General features: G+C 53.2%; 1 protein-coding gene across 1 annotated transcript in view; it reads left to right on the top strand.

The window, feature by feature from the left end:
- The window catches only part of ARHGAP27 (Rho GTPase activating protein 27), a 30,939-nt gene extending 9,881 nt beyond the window's left edge, over window positions 1–21,058 (top strand). Inside the window, exons 5-19 of the mRNA XM_033090945.1 lie at window positions 11,304–11,717; window positions 11,893–12,075; window positions 12,316–12,396; window positions 12,469–12,552; window positions 12,908–12,975; window positions 13,228–13,318; window positions 13,825–13,929; window positions 16,970–17,068; window positions 18,021–18,126; window positions 18,247–18,369; window positions 18,443–18,541; window positions 18,726–18,803; window positions 18,921–19,055; window positions 19,214–19,319; window positions 19,427–21,058. Of these exons, the coding sequence (XP_032946836.1) occupies window positions 11,304–11,717; window positions 11,893–12,075; window positions 12,316–12,396; window positions 12,469–12,552; window positions 12,908–12,975; window positions 13,228–13,318; window positions 13,825–13,929; window positions 16,970–17,068; window positions 18,021–18,126; window positions 18,247–18,369; window positions 18,443–18,541; window positions 18,726–18,803; window positions 18,921–19,055; window positions 19,214–19,319; window positions 19,427–19,604 (1,950 nt within the window). The 3' untranslated portion in view covers window positions 19,605–21,058. The remainder of the gene's footprint in view (window positions 1–11,303; window positions 11,718–11,892; window positions 12,076–12,315; window positions 12,397–12,468; window positions 12,553–12,907; window positions 12,976–13,227; window positions 13,319–13,824; window positions 13,930–16,969; window positions 17,069–18,020; window positions 18,127–18,246; window positions 18,370–18,442; window positions 18,542–18,725; window positions 18,804–18,920; window positions 19,056–19,213; window positions 19,320–19,426) is intronic.
- The last annotated feature ends 274 nt before the right edge of the window (window positions 21,059–21,332 follow it).

Genomic DNA, 21,332 nt, shown 5'->3' with positions numbered 1-21,332 from the left:
TGTTGGAGGAGCACCCCCCTCCAGGATCTCACTAGTGAGAGGGAAATCTAGGACCACCTCCTGGCCAGGAAGGTGATGTCAGAGGTGAATACTGAAGGTTTCTACAATTCAGCCTCCTCCTTGAAACCCTCTGGACCTGGTGCTTTTTCAGTGGCAGACTTTTTTTCATCAGTGGTAATTGGTCTTTTCAAGTTTTCCATTAGTTCTCCAGTTAATTTTGGCTATTTCATATCTTACTAGGAAAGCACTCTTTTTTTTTCTAGATTTATGAAATCTCTGCTTTAAATTTATTTATGGATTTCTTCGTGAGCAAGCAAATGATTTTTCTGTTTTTCATAGACATAGAAAAGTATATATTTTAAGGTTCCATATGGATCAAATCAAGTTTATTGGTTATATTATTCAAACTTGCATTTCCTTTGTATACTTTTTTTTTAATCTTTTGCTCTGATTCTGATAGAGGTTTATTACATCTCTCACTCAAATTTTCCTTATAAAGTTCTTCTTAAACTTTCAATAGTGTTTGCTTTTTGTATTTAACTGACAATGCTGTTGGGAGTGTACAGATTTTGACTGTTCTGTCGTCACAGATTGTGCCTTCGTATCATTACGTACGTGGTGTCCCTCTTTATCCTGCTTAGTGCTTTTAAACGGAAATTCCCCTCCCCCTTTCTGTTATTAATATGGCCACTCTTACTTTTGATCTGATTTCATTTTATTTTTTTACTTACTGGTATCTCTTGGTATCCTTTTATTTCCAGCTGTTATCACTTTTTTAAAAAGTGTATTTGTATATATCATATGATTACATTTTTAAACCCAAGCTGACTCTGTCTCTTAATGGGATAATTTAATCTGTTCACATTTCGTTGAATAACTGATACACTGTACTTGATTTTATTACATGGCTGAATTTTACATGTATTTATATATGTTTCCCTTCAATCAGCTTGCTATTGATTCTCTTTTCCTCCCACTGTTAATCTGTTGTCCTGCTACACTTTCCATTTCATTTGGGGTTTCTGCTTTCCCTGGGGTTCCTAATCAAATGTGTTATATAAGATGCGCCGAGATGGGGATTCTTTCTCAGCAGTCCGACATCCGGAACTCACAGAACCCCATCAGCCTGTACAGGTCTTTTTTCAGCTTAGAGAAATCTTTGTTGCATGATTATTGTTTCTTTTACTTTTTCTTTTATTTGCCTGTGTCTCCTGACTGGATCCTCCTTGTCTCTTATCTTTTTCCTCCTTATTTCTATTTCTGTGTACTTTTTCTTTGAGGCTTAAGATATTTCTTCTGCTTGATCTTCCAGGCTGCAGATTTGAGTCTCAAGAGTGACCATTTTCTCCTTCAAGTTGTAGTACAATGATCTATTTTAACTTTGAACGTAGTCCTGTCTTTTTCTTTTGTGCTTTACTTGAATCTCCTCATGAGTCCTTATTTTTAATTCAACTTGTCTTTGTATTTCCAGCCCTTCTATCTTGCTAATAACTGCGAATTTTTTCACTAGGTAATATATTTACGTGGTTTTTAAAAACCAAAGCAATATTTCAAAAGTATATAGTAAAAATTCCCACACACACTCCTGCTTCCATGTCCTGTTCTCCATCAGATCCAGAGTCACTGCTTTTATTAGTTCCTTCTCTGTTCTTCCAGAGTTTCTTTACACAGTTACAAACTAGCATGAGTATACATTTGATTCCTTGATTTTCTGTCTCTCTTACACAAAGGTAGTAGGCAGTGCACATGGTCCTACATTGTGTTAATTTTTTGCCTTTTTGGTTTAATAGTGTATCTTGGAGATTTTACGTAGCGAGCACCATCTCCTTCCTTGTAGCAACATGGTTTTCTGTTGTCAGGATATATCACAATTCATTTAACCAGTCCACTGTTAATGGACACTTGGTTTGTTCCCATCTTTTGCTAGTACAAAATGCTGTAAAACATATTATCTTAAGGTACCTTGAAATTGCGTTTTCATGTATTTAAGAACTGTTCGTTTCTCTTTTTCTGCGATTGGTCTGTTCATGTACTTTGCCTTTTTTTCTATTGAGTTATCGGTCTTTTCCTTATTGATTTTTAGGAGGTTTTTCTATAATAAGGTAGTTGGTCTTTTATAACAAGGAAAGTAGCCCTTTGTCCATGGTATAAGTTGTAATCCCCCTGCCAAGTTTGTCTTTTGACTTTGCTAATGGTATTTGTTTTAGCCACACTGGTTTTCTTAAAATACATTTACGTAGTCAAATGTATAAATCACTTGTTTTATGGCTTTTAGATTTTGAGTCTTTGTTATGAAGGTCTTTTTTTAATATAAAATTTTGCTCGTGTTTTCCTCTTTGATTATTTTATGGCTTCATTCTTTACAGCTAAATCTTTCATCCTTTGGGAGGGGGTGTATCTGAGTGGACAGAGTGAGATGCAGACCCACCTTTAATTATATTTTTCTGAATGGCTATCCAGTTGTTCTGTCACCTCTTACTGACAAGTTCCTCTTCCTGCCATTATTTGTGAGGGTGTCTTTAGCATGTTCCGGTCCCAGTTGTATTGGGGTTTGAGAGCAGGGGCTGGTTTGGTTGTTCTGCCTTTTCCCTCTCTCCAGCCACTTGGGCTGTCAGAGGAGTGGAGTTTATATGTCTTTGCTTACCAGGACTGGGGTCAAACTGTTGGATTACCCACTTGGTGAGGGACCCTAGCGAGGAGAAGGACTGGTGGCTTCTACTAGCAGGCCTGTGGAGCGGGGCTAGCCCCTGCTGTCTAAGACACCAGCCAGAATTCTGCCTGCCCCCGCCTCCGCAGTGCTCCCAGCTTGAAGGGCCAAGAGTGCTTAGCCCATCTGCTTGGTTCTCACTCAGCTCCTAGGAGCAACGGGGGTCACGGGGCCTTCACCTGAGGGCCCCATGGTGGGCCCAGTCTGCCCCACGAGTTGAGTTCCCAGGTTCCAGCCTCTGTCTCAGGCACTCTCACCTGTGCCAGACAGTCCTGCCCATCCAGCAGCTCCAGACCCTGCTTGGCTTGGGCGGTAGAGGGTAGCAGTTGGGAGCAGACATGCTTAAACTGCCATATTCCCAGAATCCCTGGCCCTAGAGCTGTATCCTAGAGGGAGTGACATTGCTTTGTCTATGATAGATTGGGGGTAGGGGACAGCTGGTAGGACCTTGTCTATGATAGATTGGGGGTAGGGGACAGTCTGTCTCCAGATAAGAAATAAGGACTACTCATAGAGTAATAACACCGAGGATGCAGAATGGTAAAAAAAAAAAAAAAAAAAAAAAAAAAAAAAAAAAAAAAAAAAAAAAAAGTTGGAGGGTTTTATTCTTACTTTTTATTATGAAGATTTTCAAACATACAAAAGAATAAAGGGAATATTTAAATGAATATAACTACACCTATTGTCTAGATTTAACAATTACTATTTGACATGTTTATTCTTTTTTCCCCCAAGAAATAAATTCCAGACTTCATCATATTTCGCCCCTAAAAACTTCAGCATGCACCTCTTAAAAATACTGCCATCACCACGGTACCATTATTACATCTAACAAGGTTAACATTCATTCCTTAATATCATCTAAGGCCCAGGCCATAGTCAAGTTGCCCCCATTGTCTTAAAACAAGTCTCTCACAGCCAGTTTGTTTGAACCAGAACCCAGGCAAGGACCGTGCATTACATCTGGTTGTCTCTTAAATCTCTTGACAGGCCCCTCCCTTCCTTCTGCCCTGACTTGTTAGAGAGACCAGACCAGTTGCCCTGTAGAATGTCTGTTTTAGATTGAAATGTGTGCTTCCTTGTGGCAGCGATCCCAGGGGTTAGTTCCTCTAAGCCCTGTGTTCCCGGGGATTGGTAGGTCTGAGAGGCTTAGGCGGTCAGGTCACCAGGTCTCGGCGACAGATGATCCCATGGAAGCAGGAATCAAGGATAAACAGTAGGTCTCTGTTTGAGCGACAAAGGGGATGCGAGATGCGGAGGAGGAGGAGGATGAAGATGAACTCAGTCCAGGACATGCAGCTTTGCCGTGTACGTCCGAGCACGTCCAGTTGGGCGGTTTCATTTCTGAAGCTGGACATGCACTTGTGAGCCGTTAACCTAATAAAGTCAGTTGAACTTTCTCAGGACAGTAGAGTGAGAAACAAAGATGAAGAGTACCGAGGAGACGGGCAGAGGAAGAGGGGCCAACCACGAGGCCATGTCTGAGGCAGTCCCAGAGGGAGAGGATTGTAAGGACTAAGTACCAGAGAGGAGTCAGGCCAGACGAGGACCTGATTTGTCCACAGGGAAGTTGTGGGAGACCTGAGCCGTGGGCTGGGTGTCTGAGTGTGTAGACGGCGAGACAGTGGGGCACATACACGCCTTCACGAAGTTGACTCTGAACAGGAGGAAGGAAAAGCTGGATCCAAGGCCATAGTTTCTGTTTTCAAGATGGAGTGGACCTTGAGTTTGTTGAAATGCCAAAGGGGCAAAGGCAGGTAGGTGGCAGGGGTTAGAGATTTGAGGTGAGGCAGCTTCTGAGCAAGTGACAGGCAGAAGGTTCTCCAGAACACCCTGTGCCCTCCCTGGGGGAGGGAGGAGGAATGGTGGGTGCAGGTGTAGATAAGTTTGAGGGGTGGGCAGAAGGACCACCACCATCACATTTTCCCACCTTTAGAGCTTGACTCATAACCATGGCCTTCGCTGGTGGGCGGCTTCCTTGACAGACCACTTCTGACTCCTCCTGGCCTAGCAGCAGGAGACCTCCGGTGTCCGCCAGCCTTACTCAGAGCACATGGGCTGTGAGCCATAAAGGGGCTCCACCCCAGGGCCCAGCCGCCCTGGAGGAGCAGGCCAAGCCGGCAGCCCTGTGAGGTCACCAAGAGGCTGGGGCAGAGTCCAAAGCGAAGGGCACTCAATCAAAACCCAAAGCCAGAAAAGCAGAAGCGTGGCCCTGCTCTCTTCCCCACTTTCTGGTGGGTGTGGGAACTCAGCTTTTTCACAAACCAACCCTGTGAAGGGGAAGAGAATGACAACACCCATTCTATAGATAAAGAAACTTAGACTCAGAGATTCAAGGGGTCGTCCAGAGAGAAACTGAAACAGTCTACACAAGACGCAGGGTCTCTGGACTCCAGCCCCATTCTTTTGTCCTTTTAATCGGATGAATCTTCTGCCCCAAATCCAGGAGAAGAGACTCACCTCAGGCCGTTGTGTTGGAATCTCTGACGTGCCTGGGATAAGCTAACACTGAGCCATGTGGCCCTTGGCACAACATGGATTGCCCAGGCCCCAGCCTGGCCCAGTGCCATCGGACTCAGAGGGGGTGGAGCCAGGCGTGCCTCCCTGGTATTCTGAGGCTTGAGGCCCGGGACCCTGCAGGTGACCCCCAGCCGCCCCACTGTATGTAGGTGGACACGTTGCTCAGGGCTGGGGTGGATACAGAGGAGGCCCGGACTCCGTCCTGGAGGAGGTGTGCTCAGGGGAGGGACAGACAGACGCCAGAATACTTCTGTGCCCTTGGCTAAGCTCCCGGAGGCAAAGATCACTATTCATTCCCACTGTCCCTCCACCCAGCCCAGGTGGCGTGGAGCAGGCTCAGAGTCAGAGAAGGAGGCTCTGTCCCCTCCCCAGCCCCCTGAGCCAGTCCCTGGGCTCCACTCACGGGTTTTGGGCATTTCTTTGGCCTCTGGCCCCAGAGAGCTGATAGGATTTTCTGGTTGCACCTGTTCTGGTTGGCCCGACACTCCTCAGAGGGTTTTGGAGAGAAGCGATAAGGACAGAGGCCTGGAGAGATGGGTGATGTGCAGCTAGCTGGCTGGCTCTGTCCCCTCCCCTACCATGGGCCTCTGGAGACTTGAGGTTGTGGTGGAGGAAGGAGGACCCCACTGGGGAGCCACTGTGGTGACCATGTCCTCTTGCTGGAGAGGGGAAGCCCAGACAGGAGGTCTGAGGAGCCAACCTCAGTGACCAAGAACAGGCCAGAGCTGTGTGGCTTTTACTTGGTCCCTGTAGTTTGGGGTCAGAGCCACTGGGAGACCCCAGCTGTGCTGGCCAGGCCTCTTACTGGGGAACAGCAGCGGGTGGGGTCCTCACTGCCTTTCCTGTGGTCCTAGCCCCCCACACTGTCACTCCTGGTCCCTACCACATGGAGCCCCAGCTCCCCAATTTCACATGCTGGGCAGACCTAGGGCCTGGATTTTCACACCTGCCTTCCTCTCTCCCCTCCTGGCTACAGACCTCTCCCTGGTGGATCAGAGTTTCTGGTTGCTCTGGAATTTATAGCTATTCTTGGGCATGGTTCCAGCAATCTTGTTGACCTGTTCTGTGTGTGTGTGTGTGGGGGGGCCCAGTCCTATCCTGGGTGGCCTAGGTGGGGCAGTGTGGTGTGTCAAGTGTTCTGGGGGATTAGTCCACCTCTGGGGTTCTGAGTTGGGGCACAGAGGACTATAGGGGAGCTTTTAAGGGCAGAGCAGGGCATTGACCCCAGACTTGCTCTGGATGTAGTCTCCCCAAGTGTCCCACACCCCAAATCCATACCATGCCTGGTTAACTTGAGTGTTCCTGTTCTGAGCCCATAGTGGGTGCAGGGGAAAGAGCCCTGGGGGACATGGGCAGAGGAGAAAGGAAAGCCAGGTCTGGGAGCAGGAAGATGAGCGAAATGGAGGAATAAGAGGTGAGGGGTTTGGGATCCAGGGTGGGAGGGTGGGGGTCAGAGCCTGAACTGGGAGCTGAGTGCCCCTGTGAGAGAGCCTTCAGGCTGGTGAGTGGGAGGGCAGGGTGCTGCCTGGCACTTGGGGCTAGGGAGGAAGCACCCCTGAGGGAATTAGTGGCGACAAGATTGTCCCCAAGGGATTAGCGGAGGGGCCCAGCTCCTCACCGGAGACACTGTTTCTGCTATGCATGGTCAGGGTCTGAATACCCACCTGCATGACAGGGTTAAGGGAGGAGTGGCTAGGAGGAAACTTAGGGTGGAAGGGGTGCTGTTTCCCGCCCCTCCCCTGCTCTGGGTCCCGGGAGAGTGGCGGAGGGACACAGGCATACTTGCTTATATATGTGGCCATGCAGCCCGCACGACAGCACGCCTCTTGGTGACCAAGGCTGAAGGAGGCAGACGCTGTGGTCAGGTGGGTGGAGAGATGGTGGTGTGGTCAGGATCCCTCCTGGGCTCCACGTGGCCGGAGGGATTCAGACACTGGTTCTGCTGATACCACATCTGCTCAGACCCCTTCCTCTTTGAGACACCCCTCCTCCCACGCAAGCTTCCTCTTTCCCATCACACCCTCCCTGGGCCTTGAGGGAGTTAATGGCCACTTACTGTCCTATCTAAGTCAGCTCAGACCCGAGCACCCAGCTGCCCCCATGCCTGTCCCATCTGTACAGCCCATCCCTCCCCCACCCAGGGCTCCAATGCCATCCTTTGTTGGAGCCTGCTCAGTGGCTGTGTCTGGGCCTGGGATTTAGAACTCATTGGTAATTAGAGCACTGAGTGGGGCCACCAGTGGTGCCCTTGGACACATAAAAGTACTCCAGATCTGAGGCACCCCCCCCCCCCCGCCGCACACACACACACACACACACACACACACACACTCTCTCAGGCAGCCTCTGTCTCAGGCAGCACTTCCGCAGCCCTGACAGGAAATAAGCTGAAGGCTCAGCCTCCCGCCATCTCAAGGCAACTTCTTGTTCCCCTGTTGCCCTGTGCCAGCCCCGGGGTTGTGCCCTTGGCTCCACCTTCCCAGAGATCTGTCCCAGCAGCTCAGAGGGGACAGGATGGTGGACATGATTGCCAAGCTGACCAGGAGGCAGAGTCGTCACCCACAGGGACAGGTAGGGGGCGCTTGCATTGGGGGCTGAACTCGGCTTCTGATGGGGTAGCAGGGGGGCCTGTGGGCCGCCAGTGGGCCTCCATCCCCTGGCCCTGTCAGGAGCTGGGGGAGCTGGGGTGCAGAGCAAGGAGTCTCATGGAGCTTGGAATCTTCCCTTCTTTCTTCTTCCTGTCTCTGAGGCCTTGCCTGTCTGAGAGGGGCTGCAAAGGGATGCTGAGAGGTAGTGTTCAGCTCAGGGAAAGAGGCCTGCCACCCACTTGTGGGTGAGAACTGAAAACAAGAGGAGCGCTTGGGGCTGGGAAGCTGAATGTGGTGAGAGCCGGGCCCCTCTTGGCTCTGTTGTCTGGCCTGAGGTGGGAGAACACTTCCTCTTTGCTAATGAGTGTTCCCTGCGTCTCTATCATGACTGGGTCTGGGCCCCAAGAGCCCTTGGTGTCCTAGTCAGGCCCCTGTTGATAGACTACATCTGGGTGTTAACTAGGCCTGTAGGACTTAGGGGTGGGGAGGTGACACTACTCTAACCTGGGCAAAAACTCCCCCATGAAAGCCAGAGGACATGGAGGGACTGGCCCCACCAGCTTCCAGGAGCTGGTCTGAACCTGGCTGAGGCCCTGCCGGGAGAGGAAAGTGCCTCTGTCTCAGCCCTATGGGCCTCTCTTGAGGGTTCTAGAGTTTGAAGGGGCGTCGGGGCTGCTGCAGTCCAGCTCCCTCGCAGGACTGCCACATCCCTAACAAGGTGGTACTCTGTTTGCTCACCTCCAGTGAAGACCCCTTATGACCAGCTGGGCCAGCCCCAATCCTGAGACTGTGCTTCCTTCGAAGGGGCACTGCCCTGCCCCCATAGACTGAAGCTCCACAGTGACAGCCTGTCACACTGGAAGCCTAAACTTCTACCTCCCAGGTCTATGCTGTACCTGCTGGGGATGTTCCTCGTGCAAGATCCTCATCAGACCAACCAGCTTGGGACTCCCTGTGGACACAGAGCCAAGGCCAGCAGCCTAGCCAGGGGGGAAACCCCTTCCAAAGAGTCTGGCTTCTTGCTTGGCTGGTCCACTACCATGCGCCCTTCCAGCCCCTGTCCCAGGGATGAGCAAGGCCAGTGCCTCAGTTGTCCAGCTGGGGTGCACGGGAGGTGTGTCTGGTCATCCACCTTCCTCTACTGCCTTCATCATGTCCTCCCAAGGAGTCTCCTGTTCTTGTGCTTGAACCCTGGTTTGCAGGAAGTTCTTGCTCAAAGCGACCCGTCTTCTGTAGTGTCAGGTGTATTTGTTTGTTGCTGAAGTCTGGCATGGATTTGACTTGTGTACTCAAGTAGTGGGTGCTTTTGGTGGATCTTCTGTGTGCTGCAGGGCATTGGACCATGTGCTGGGCAGTGCGGGGGCGGCAACTGAGGTCAATTCTATCATCCTGAGTCTTGCTCTCAAGACACTCCTGCCTTTTGGGGGCAGAGAAGGAAAGCAGATGGGTGGACAACCAACTGACCACCAAGGCAGAGTGCCAGCAGGCCCTAACAGACTAGAGTGCCAGCGGGCTAGACTTCTCTCTGGAAGGAGAAGTCCTCCCCAAAGTGAGGCCTGTGAGCTGAGCACCAGTGGGGGAGTAGGACTTGGTAGGCAGGGAATGAGAGCAGGGAGTTCCAGGCTGAGGGCAGGGCTGGAGCGAAGGCACGGACGTAGGAAGATACCGTTGTGTTTGGGGGAAAGTCGGCAGGCTGGTGTGGTTGGAATACAGTATGCCACAGGAGGTGTAGTGGGTGGAGAGAAAGGAGAAGTGGGCTGGAGAGTTTGTCTCGGCCATACGGGAGCTTGTGGGTAATGGACAGGAGTGAGGCATTGATGGACTGATATACCCAGCTCTTCCTTCCCCATACGTGCGTGGGACCTGCCACCCTGGGTAAAACTGCCAGGCACAACCCCTCTCCGACAGTATTTTTGTTTTCTTGTTAGCAGCAACCATCATGGACATGCTGTGCCGTTCATTCTCGGCCCTGCTTGTTCCCCTAGCCTTCCCCCACCATTTGCATACATGTGCAGGCTGCCAGGGCAGGGATTCATGTCCATTTCCTCACTGCTGCATGCCCAGTGCCTAGAGCAGTGCCTGGGGCAGAGCTGGCGAATCTTTTTTGAACAAACCATGCTTTTATAGGTACCTGCCTAAGGCTCAGGGAGAGGCCACCTTGAGCAGGAGCTGCTTCCCCTCTTGAGAAGTTTACAGCTTCATGAAGGAGTCACAGCAACAGAGAAACTTCTATATTTAAAAAAAAAAAAATGGTTTATGGTACAAAATGTTGAGGCTGCAGAAAAGTTTAAAGGAAAAACAACTAAATGAAATGTATCTAATCCTTATAATTACCCTGCCCAGAGATGACCTCTGTTAGCATTTTGGAAGGTTTCTAAAAACACACAAAATTGGAATTCTGCTAAGTGTACCATCTTGAAATGTGCTTTTCCTTCACAGCATTATGTATTCTTAGAAAACACAATTAATCTCCTGGTGGTGTGCTGCTGCCTGGGGTTCGATAGCGCAGTTACTGATCCCCCTGGCTGGCTGAGGGGGTTAGGCTGTGGTGGGCACATGGGAGAAATCCCGGAAAAGTCTTGAACCTGACACCTGAGCTGAGTCCTAAAGAAGGATTCACCGGGTGAGAAAGGGGTGGGCGTGGGCCTGGGCAGTCTGTGACTGAGCTGAGGCATGTAGGAGACACAGAAGAGAGGACAGGGGCCTCCCACAAACTGGGTGCTACAGGAGCTTAAAGTTCAAGGCCAGGGGAAGGAGCGGCAGGAAATAAGATGGAAGTCAGGCAGGTGATGGGGCCTCCAGTGCCCTGTTCAAGGGTTAGACTTTGCTCTGCAGGCAGCAGGGAGCCCTGAGGGTGTTAAACATGAGCAGCCTCACATTCTGTGTGACTAAAGCCTCCAGCCCACCTCACTTTCCTCTGGAGGGGGAAAGGGTGCTCTCTGTTCTTTTCCCCTCCTTCTCCCGTCCCATCTGGCTCTCCTTTGTCTCTCCCTTGTCTGGAGTGGATGCTGAGGCCTGCAAACCCCACATCCAGGAAGTTCCAGCCCCAAATCCAAAGCACTGATTCCAGTCCCAGAGTTTTCCGGGCCAGGAAGGAAGAAGGGGTGGCGGCTCTTGGTGGGGGCTGTAGAATGCAACAGGGCCCTGCCCCCATGTGACTCAAATGGAGGCGGAGAAAGGATGAGTCCCAGGCCATTTCTCTGTTCCTGCCCAACCTTTGATTCACCCCTGTAAGTGCACAGCTGGGAGAACTCGGTTATCGATATTTTATTACTAATCAATAATTCATGTAATTGTCCCAGGCCTCTGGGGCATTTCGTACTTTACCAAGCATTTTCAAGAACATTTCCTCATTCGCTCTTCATTACAATTTCCCGGCAGGGCAGATATTTTGCAGCCAGGGGAACGGAGGCAGGGAGGTACGGTGACTTGCTGAAGGGTCGCCCAGGTGGCAAGTGGCCTCAGAACTGACTTTCCTCCTCGCACAGGTGGACGACACCCCGGAGCCCGTGTACGCGAACATAGAGAGACAGCCTCCGGGTACTTTACCTGGCGCCACCGCGGCCCCCCGCCCCAGCCAGGTGTGGGAGACGCACACGGACGCGGGCACCGGGAGGCTCTACTACTACAACCCAGACACGGGCGTGACGACCTGGGAGTCACCCTTCGAGGCTGCCGAGGGCACTGCCAGCCCGACCACCTCCCGGGCCTCGGTGGGCAGCCGCGAGAGCCTCGAGACCGACTGGGGCCAGTACTGGGATGAGGAGAGCCGCAGGGTGTTCTTCTACAACCCACTGACGGGCGACACGGTCTGGGAGGACGAGCCCGAGGACCAGCCGGAGGACGAGGACGAGATGGAGATGCAGCCGGGCCTGAGCCCGGGCAGCCCCAGGGACCAGAGGGTGAGGGGCGGGGCCTGGGCGGGGGTGGGCGAGGCCGGCTTTGAGGACCCCTGACCCAGTCTCTGCTCCCTACATCCCCCGGACTCTCGGTGAAGGGTCTGGCCTGATCCCAAAGAGCGGGCCAGGGTCAGTACAGGATCTGAGAACATCTGACTCTGTCTTCTGCTCCCTGCAGCCCCCCACCCCCGAAACGGACTACCCGGAGTCGCTGACCAGTTACCCGGAGGAGGACTATTCCCCTGCGGGCTCGTTCAGTGAGCCGGGGCCCGCCTCTCCCTTGGCCACGCCCCCCGGCTGGTCCTGCCACGTGGACCCAGACGGGCAGACGCTCTACACCAACAACTTCACTCTAGAGCAGGTAGGGGCGGTGTGCAGATGGGCGCAGACAGCCTCGGGGACACGCCTCCGACCCTTCCTTCCTCACGAGTAGCTCCCCTTAACACTGAACTGCAGCTCCTGCGCCGGCCCAAGCCAGTCCAAGACACTGGGTCACCTGCACCTGCCCCTCCAAACTCTGCTGTTGGGCTCTGGGTAGAGGGAACCTTTTCCTCCCCTCTCATGAGGCCCGCTGGAGCCCTGACCTTCCCTCTCCCCGCAGTGGGTGAAGCTGGAAGACGAGCATGGGAAGCCCTACTTCTACAACCCAAATGATACCTCAGTTCGGTGGGAGCTGCCCCAGGTAACCAAATGGGGAAGGGAGAGTCCTGGGGAGCGAGGAGGTGATTATACATGAGAGTGTCTTTCTCCCCAGGTCCCAGTTCCTGCCCCTCGAACCATCCGCAAATCCAGCCAGGACAGTGAGACCCCAGCCCAGGCCAGCCCTCCTGAGGAGAAAGTAAGGAAAGGGGCACATAAGCCCTGGCAGGACCCCACAGAAGAACTAGGGGAGTTCTAGAGGTCCTGGAGGCTGGGATTGGGACGGCATGTCTCTCCCATAGGCCCCAGCACTAGCCTGGGCTGAATGAACCTGGGACTGGGTCACCCCAGGCCCAGAGTTGGGTGAGGATGGGAGCTGGGGGGAATCACTCCTGCTGCTGCTGCTTCTGTGGGAACAGGCACCCTACCACCAGCAGCGGCAAAGAGGGTTCAGTGGAGACTCCGGCCTGGCCTGTGGGGAGTTGCTGGGTGACGTGGAGACCCTCCCCGGCTCACTCCCTTAACTGCCTACCCTTTCCCCTTCTCTCTTTAAGATCAAGACCCTGGACAAGGCAGGCGTGCTCCATCGCACCAAGACAGTGGACAAGGGAAAGCGGCTCCGGTGAGAGCCGGGCAGGGTGGGCCTTAATGACTGTGTTCACTGAGGATTTCTCCTATGCCAGGCTCTTGTTAATCCTCATAGCGACTTTTTAAGAGGTCCTGTGAGGGTACTGAGGCACGGAGAGATAGAGGGAGGGAGTCCCCCTCACAGCTGGGTGCCCCAGCGATGTTAAGCTCTGTGCCCTGCTCTTTTGGCTGGGAAGGGAGCCTCAGCCCAAGGCCCAATCCACCCTGCACTTCCACCCCCACCTAGGAAGAAGCACTGGAGTGCCTCCTGGACAGTGCTGGAGGGCGGCGTCCTGACCTTCTTTAAGGACTCGAAGACCTCAGCTGCAGGCGGTCTGGTGAGGCCCAGGCCCCCGGAACTGGGATCGCCCCACCTCTCCTGACTCCTGGGGGTCTTCACCCGATCTAACTTGTCAAAGGCCAGATCTGAGACAGTAGAACATGAGTAGCAAGGGAGCTGGGCCTTTGCCAGGGGGTGACAACAGCTGATTCACCCCAGGACAAGCGCTTGCAGCCACCTTGGGCATGGTGGGCAGTCCTTGAGCCCCGCCAGCTCCTGCCCAGTGGGCAGGCAGCTGAAGACTAGGCACCCTGCTCACAGGGATGGGGGCTGCACACCTTTCTCCTTTCCTCTCCTGAGTGGGCAGGCAGCAAAGGACCAGCCAGCCTGCAGGCTCTGTGGTTAAGAAGTACCAGGATCGCTGGGTTCCAGGAATCCCTCACCAGGGGGCCCTCACCCCCATCCTGTCACTAGAGCAGAGGGAGCCTGGTGGGTTGGAGCCGGGGTGCTGTGGCAGGCCTGTCTGACCTGAGGGCTCCTTCACCCTTCCTCCCTCTCTCACAGAGGCAGCCCTCTAAACTCTCTACCCCCGAGTACACGGTGGAGCTGAAGGGGGCCTCTCTTACCTGGGCCCCCAAAGACAAATCCAGCAAAAAGAATGTGCTAGAGGTGAGTTGTGGGGGTGGGGAGAAGAAGGGGCTTACTGGTGGCTTGGGACCCAAACTAGGCAAGCCCCAAGCCCCAAGAAGGAGGACCTGGGGAGAGTTGCAGCTGGAATTCTCAGGGCTCAAAGCCAAAGTTGCCCCCACGTCAGGGATCTGTCCACAGTATTTTTGGTATCATGGATTCTGCAGTTTCTGCTTCCGGAGCATAGTTCACCAATCCTTGGACCGGGCGGGTGGTGAGGAATAGAGGGTCTGTGCAGGATGACACTCTGTCATGCCTAGAAGGGCAGCCCTCAGCCCAGCTGCTCTGGCCTGAGACAGACAGGAGACCCTTGCTACTTGCTCTGACAGGCTGGGAAACCTGCTCTGGCTGGTCAGAGCCCCGCTTCCGACTGGACTGGGTCCCCAGTGAATACATCAGGGCAGTGGACACTTTTCTTAGGCTCCTCCAGCAGGAAAACAGAGGCCCGGTGGGACTCTCACCTGCCACACCTTTCACTGTCCTCATATTGTCTTGTTTTTAAACTGCTTTTACCCTCACTTCAGTTCCGAAAAGTTTTGAAGTAATTCACGACAAAAATACATACATATGGTGAGTTGATAAAATTCACTGAAAGGCCAGGACCAGGCAAACAAGTTAGAGAAGGGGGTCAAAGTGGAAAGGAATTAGGAGCAGATGAAGCGTGGGTGTCTAAGTTGTTGCTGAAAAAAATTAGTTCCGGGTTTCCTGGTAGGCAAAGTGAAAAAAGGACATGGTTCTTATTATTGGTGGGGAGGAACCTTCCCAGATTTTGAGGGAAATCAAAGTTTTTTCCTAGCCCTTACCTCTTAAAAAATTTTTTTAGTATGCAGCTCCGTTCTAGTTTAGTAGGGACTCTTGGGGCTTCTTCAGGCAACTTATGATGAAAGCCAAAATCACGGTGGTACATCTCAGCACAGAAAAAGTAATTCTGCAAGGAGCTTGAGGGTGTGGTTTTCTGATGATTCACCAAGCTTCGTTCAGTTCTAGTACCAGAGTATCCACAGAGCAGGGTTGGAGAAATGGTTTCATCTCATGAGCTACTCTGATCCGTAGGTCTGGAGCCTTCTCTGGGCTTAGCAGTATAGAGTGCTGTGATCAACTAGCAATGTCTGCAACGGGTGTCAAATTGAGTGGGGACATCACTTTTGCTAGGCATAGTCCTTCCATGACCTAGAGGGACATCCTTCAACCCGTCCTCTGTAAAGTGTCACCTCCCTGACTGGCTTTAAATGAAACTTTCAGAGTAAACACTTCTGAGTTATCTTTTCTGGCATGGACTAGAAGGCAGATGGGACTGTTGGAAGCTACCCAAACTGATGGGAAGGCTGGCAGTCCTGAATGGAAGTCGAAGAACCCCCTGCTTCCCAGCTGGCAGGTGGCAGTCTTCCCTCCACTTGGGTAGCCTGCGGGCAACTCTAGGATTTTCCTCAAGAGACAGCCCCCAATTCTATGTCATGGCCAGGTTAGTTGGGCCTGGCAAAATGTCACAGCAACTCTTCCTAGTCACCCAGGAACCACAGAAAACTTCAGTTATAGTCCCCTGAAAACAGCTGGTTTGGGACAGCGTGGCTCGCCTGTCTGTGCGACAGGATGAGTGCTTTGTGAAATATATTGCTATGTAACTAACTATATAGCTTCACCTTCTGTATGAAACTTTCAAATATGAACCAATTATGTTTTGAGAGAACTTCCATAAATGATGATTGTTTTAGAAGCATCGTTAGGCCATTTTTGGGGATAACAGAGGCAGGACTCTGTCGGCTTGGAGTGATGGTGTGCTGTCTGCCTGCTGAAGCTTCTCTAGTCTTTGTGGGGATGAGGGTGGGGTGGAACATGCAGTTTTTTCTTTTTCTTCTTCTTTTTTTCATTTTTCAAAGCTGTTTAAATAGCATTCAAGTCTACATTTGAAAGGTGGGCAGCCAAAAGACAGTCCCCTCTGACCTGGAAGTTGTACCCTGTTGTCTGAGACAGTGTCTGCTGACCCTGACTCTCACTGGATCCTAGGGCCAGGGTTGGTGTGAACTGGCACAACCAAACATTCACATTAACCTTGAACACTTGGTTCTCAGAGCCAGAGGCTGATGAGAGATTTAACCAAGTTGCTGACCACCTCGCCCTGTTCTTCGGAGATTTGTTAGGAAATAAGGACACTCACCAGCAGTCAGTTTGAAGAAAAGCCTGGGCTATTGATACCTGCTTGCTCCTCAATAGTATAAAATAGTGGCTTTGGAAGCCCGGACTTTGGGCTCCTTAAGGAAGAACATGGTCTGTGGTCAGGATGGAGCATCCAGCAGACTTACAGGGCAGTGCTTCCTCCAGCTCACAGACCTCTCCAAACCGTGTGTGCATGTCCTTGAAGTGAACAAGAGTAAGTGGGTTGGAACCCCCCAGCCTGCTAGTCAGAAAGAACTTTGAGTAGTCAGAAAGTTTTTCCCTCAAGTTTTAATTTATGCTTCTAAGAGGATGTGTTGCCCAGGCTGGAGGTTGGGAGAGGATGGGACTTCTGGCTGCAAAAGGGGGACAACACCCCTAGGGCCTCAGTGTGTATCTGGAGAGGGGATGCTGTTTTCTCTCGGATCAGCCATCATCTGCTTTCAGCGCCTTTCTTCCAACAGTATTTACCTCGCTGTTAATTCTAGTGACAAGGGGCCTCCACAGGGAGTTTCTTTCATTGACCATTTTGCTAGCCAGTGCTCTGGGAGAGGCTTGCCATGTTCTGTGGCTCATGGGGAGGCAGGAAGGGCAGGGGAAAATGGACCAGACAATTGAGCCGTGCAGATCTACTTCACTCAGATCCTTCCTCCATCACTCACCAGCTTAGGGTTCACAAGGAAATTGCTTCAAGTCTCTGAGCCTCAATTTGCTCATCTATAATACAGACATGCTGTCACCTACTGCTTTTAATGAGGTGGAATACCTTGGCCTGGGGTGGGACCCTTGCTCCATTAGGCTCTGAGTTCCTGGGGACAGGGACTCCTAGACCCAGGGAACAAGGGATAACTGACTGCTTGTGTCTTTCCAGCTCCGGAGCCGAGATGGCTCAGAGTACCTGATCCAGCACGACTCAGAGGCCATCATCAGCACCTGGCACAAGGCTATTGCCCAGGGCATCCAGGAGCTGGTAGGTAGAGCCCGGGGCTTCCAAGGCTGGTGGGGAGAGGATGATGGGCCATTATGCAGGGTAGATGTGCCCACTGTGGGTGGGGCCCTTCATTCAGGCCCTGGGAGCTCCATGGCACCAGTGGGTAGTGCCCCATCCTGCAAATGCAGTACCCCCTGATAGCTGGATGGCAAAAGGGCTGTTAAAGAAATAGCCTTTCTTAAGTATATGAATCCAGTCTCTGAGATTGGCCCTGAAGGACTGTCCAGGTAGGGGTGGAGGCACATCCTCTATTTTAAGGGAGGCAAAAGGAAAAGAAAATATTCAAGAAACAGCCTCAGGCTAGAATGACAGGCTGAAACTAGAAGATAAAACTTAAAAGGATTGAATTGAAGAGACTACCATTTTTTTAGGTTCAAAATATTGATTTCATGAGTAGATACAGGATAGGCCCCCTCTGACAATTATTCACCTGGAAACAACCTGGGGCTTTTTGACCCTTCATTCCCTAGGAGCCAACAATGGGTACAGCATTTGGCTGTATTGCTAGAGGTAGGAATCCAGACTCAGGGAGGTGATGCTGGTGCAGTTGTTGGCAGTGCTCAGGTCCCAGCTGGAACTGCAAGCTGAGAACTGGGAGCCGCATACTGAAGAATCTGACCTAGTGGAGTGTGTGGAGTTGCTGAGGGAAAATATGGGGAAAGGAGTCAGGATCTGGGAGGTGGGTAAGGTGGAACAAGGGGGCCTCCACCACCTGAGGGCGCCCTGCAGCTAAGGGAGGTGAATGTTCTGAGGTTCCCTGGTGGACGTGAGGGGAGTTAACCTGGGTGAGGGAAGAGTAAACTCTCTTCGGGGTGCGGGTGGAGGGTGCGTTACCAGGCCTGCTAGGAGGGCACTTTGGGTCCCTCACCGTCCCCCGGAAGGACCTGCAGTTGGCCCCAGGCTCTGCCTCTCTGAGGCTGTGCTATTCCAGTCCGCAGACCTGCCCCCGGAGGAGGAAAGCGAGAGCAGCAGCGTGGACTTTGGGTCCAGTGAGCGCCTGGGAAGCTGGCGGGAGGATGAGGCGCGGTCCGGAGCAGGTGTGCACAGGGTTAGGGTGGAGCATGGAGGGCATCTTTACCGGGGTGTCAGGACCCGGCTGGGGCCGGCCGAGCCACCCTGGCGCCACCGACTGACTCGCTTCGCATTCCCTGCGGCAGCCGCGCACGCCCCGAGCCCCGGGGGCCAGGAGAGCGACTTGAGCAAGGTCAGGCAAAAGCTCCGCAAGTTCCTGCTGAGGCGGCCCACGCTGCAGTCACTGCGGGAGAAGGGCTACATCAAAGGTACCGGAGGGACCTGGAGAGCGAGGCGCCGGTGCCTCACGGGCAGGCGGCGCTGACGAGCCTTTTCCCCCAGACCAGGTGTTCGGATGCGCGCTGGCCGCGCTGTGTGAACGCGAGAAGAGCCCGGTGCCGCGCTTTGTGCAGCAGTGCATCCGCGCGGTCGAAGCCCGCGGTACGTACGCGGCGGGCTGGCCGGGCCTTCTGTGCGCCTGACCGCCTCCTCCCAGGACCCCACGATGCAGATCTCGGGTGGACGCAGGGTGGAGGGGAAAAGACCTGGAGATCCTGAGTGGGAATCATAGACAGGACATTGCCCCATCCCACCAAACCCCGGCTCTGCGCCTCCCTCTCTCCAGGGCTGGACATCGACGGGCTGTACCGCATCAGTGGAAACCTAGCCACCATCCAGAAATTACGCTATAAGGTGGACCACGGTGAGCCGGTCCCCATTCCCCGCCCCAGGGCCCGAAGGCTAGAAAGGATGCTGACCTCCTCTTCCTCCCGCTCTCCGCTCTCCTCCCTCCCTCCCCCCACCTCCGCCCTTGCTGCAGATGAGCGCCTCGACCTGGACGACGGGCGCTGGGAGGACGTCCACGTTATTACCGGTGCCCTGAAGCTCTTCTTTCGGGAGCTGCCTGAGCCCCTCTTCCCTTTCTCGCACTTCCGCCAGTTCATCGCAGCCATCAGTGAGTGCCCGGGGAGGTGGGGCGGACGGGGTAGGGGTGCAGCTGGCCTTCTCCAGCATCGCCTTGGCCAGGACCCCGCATACAGACTGGGAGCCAGCCCACTCTGTTCCCCTCGCCTAGCTGACTCTCCCTCTCCCTCCGATCCGTCCCTTCCCCAGAGCTGCAGGACCAGGCCCAGCGCAGCCGCTGTGTGCGGGACCTGGTGCAATCGCTGCCCTCCCCCAACCACGACACCCTGCGGTTGCTCTTCCAGCACCTGTGCCGGTGAGTGGGCGAGCCAAGGGAACGGGGAGGCGGGCCCTCGCGGGACGCTCCCAGCCCCTCCCCCCAGCTCTGGGTCCTGATGCCACCCCACCCCACCCCCGCTGCAGGGTGATCGAGCACGGCGAACAGAACCGCATGTCCGTGCAGAGCGTGGCCATAGTGTTCGGGCCCACGCTGCTGCGGCCTGAGACGGAGGAAACCAGCATGCCCATGACCATGGTGTTCCAGAACCAGGTGGTGGAGCTCATCCTGCAGCAGTGCTTAGACATCTTCCCTCCACACTGACCCTCGCTGCTGGCGCTGCGGACCTGAGACTTGGGGCGGCGACTGTGGTGCTGCCACAGAAGCTGGAGGCCACGTTGCTGGACTCTGAGACCCTTTACTTCCCACATGTCCACAGGCCGCTGCGAATTCTGCACCCCTCGCTTCTGAGGGTATGGTGACTCCTAGTGGGCAGTTCACAAAATGTGATTTCCCCCTCCCCCCTTGCCTGTCTTGTTCTGGGGTAATTGGGTTCTGTTCTTTATTACAGCGCCACCTACTGTGCGTGTGCGAGAATGTGGGGTGGGGGTTGACGGTTTTCTGGGATGGCCCACGCCCCGTACTGGGAAGAGGAATTTGGGTGAACGGCTTGCTGGCTTCTTCAGGCCTGCACCTGGTTGAGGTCTTCCAGGAAACCCCGTGGGGCCCCTGGCACTGCATCTGTCATGAAGTAGCAACTGACAACTTCTCTGCTGCTGAAATAGGACTGACCTGGGCCTCCAGCATGGGCCTCCAGCTGACCCTGCCTTCCCTCAGGCCTCAGGGATGAAACTCCTGCCCAGCGCTGTCACTAGCTGGTTGTAGACCATTTCATCTGCTTTTCTGTTTAGGGTTCTGGGCCTCTGCCCTCCCTGACCCACGTGTGTGCTGTGCAATGGTTCTTCCCATACCTACCTTCTGACATGCACCATTTCCACACACAATCCTATTTTACAGATGAGAAAACGGGCTTGCAGAGGCAAAGTGACTTGTTCAGGGTCCAGGGGATCTTCTGACTCCCCAGCTCAGGCTCCTTTTACACCAGGGCGCAGCCTACTGGGAGGTGAAATGGAGTATTTCAGCTACCCCCAAACTACAGAATGGGCTTATGGGTAAAGCAAAAGAAACTAAGCTGGGTGGGTTCTCTCTGGACTTGGGGGGAGGAGAAATAGCACTAGCAGGAGCCCCCAGCCCCTCTCAGCATTCTGGCTGTCAAGTGTGCCTACCTAGTGCCCACCTTGCCATGTAGAGCTAGGAAGGCATGCAGGGTGAAGGGGGAAGGAGAACATAACCTCAGTAAAGGAAGTGTGGGCCCTGGGGTCAGCAGGCCCCCTTCCCTCATACACAAACCACCTCAGTTAATGGGTCTCAACCCCCCTGCCCCACCTACCCATTCATTTATTAAACAAGCAATAATTGCTAATATTTATTGACATTTGTACCATTCCAAGCATTTTACTTGGATTATCTTGTTGGTTTCTCACAGCCAATATTTATTACCTGCTCTTCTGTGCCAGGCACTGTGCTCTGGGGCAGGGGTATTGCACATGCCTCCCTGGTGGAGCTTATGGTCTGGTGGGTCAGGCTGACACAAGTCCCCCCCTAATGCCAGCAGGGCTGGGGCAAGACAAATGGAGGACTCACACATCGAAATACTGTAAAGTTATACATCAAGCTAACAACTGTTCAATAAAATATGTTCTAGTCTCCTACTCTGACAAATACACTTTCATACTGACCTGGACGGCCAGGTTTGAATGTAAACTTTTTTGATTCTTCCAAATTCTGTGCCCAAATATGGTGGCATGAGAAGAGCTTCCCACCCGCAGAACCATCCTGCGCCAAGAAGAGGTTCAGATGTACACATGTGGACACTCCAGTCCACGGGTGCAAAATGCCATGCCCCCTGCAACCTGCTGTCCCTTGGTCCACCCTTGAGGAAATGGGCCTGAGGCCATTTGGGCAGGGGATTCCGGGGTCCCGCATAGCAGG

This window comes from Rhinolophus ferrumequinum, chromosome 21, assembly GCF_004115265.2.
Source record: "Rhinolophus ferrumequinum isolate MPI-CBG mRhiFer1 chromosome 21, mRhiFer1_v1.p, whole genome shotgun sequence".
NCBI lineage: Eukaryota > Metazoa > Chordata > Mammalia > Chiroptera > Rhinolophidae > Rhinolophus > Rhinolophus ferrumequinum.
The sequence above is the reverse complement of the archived record's forward strand: the minus strand, read 5'-3'. Positions and strand labels throughout refer to the sequence as shown.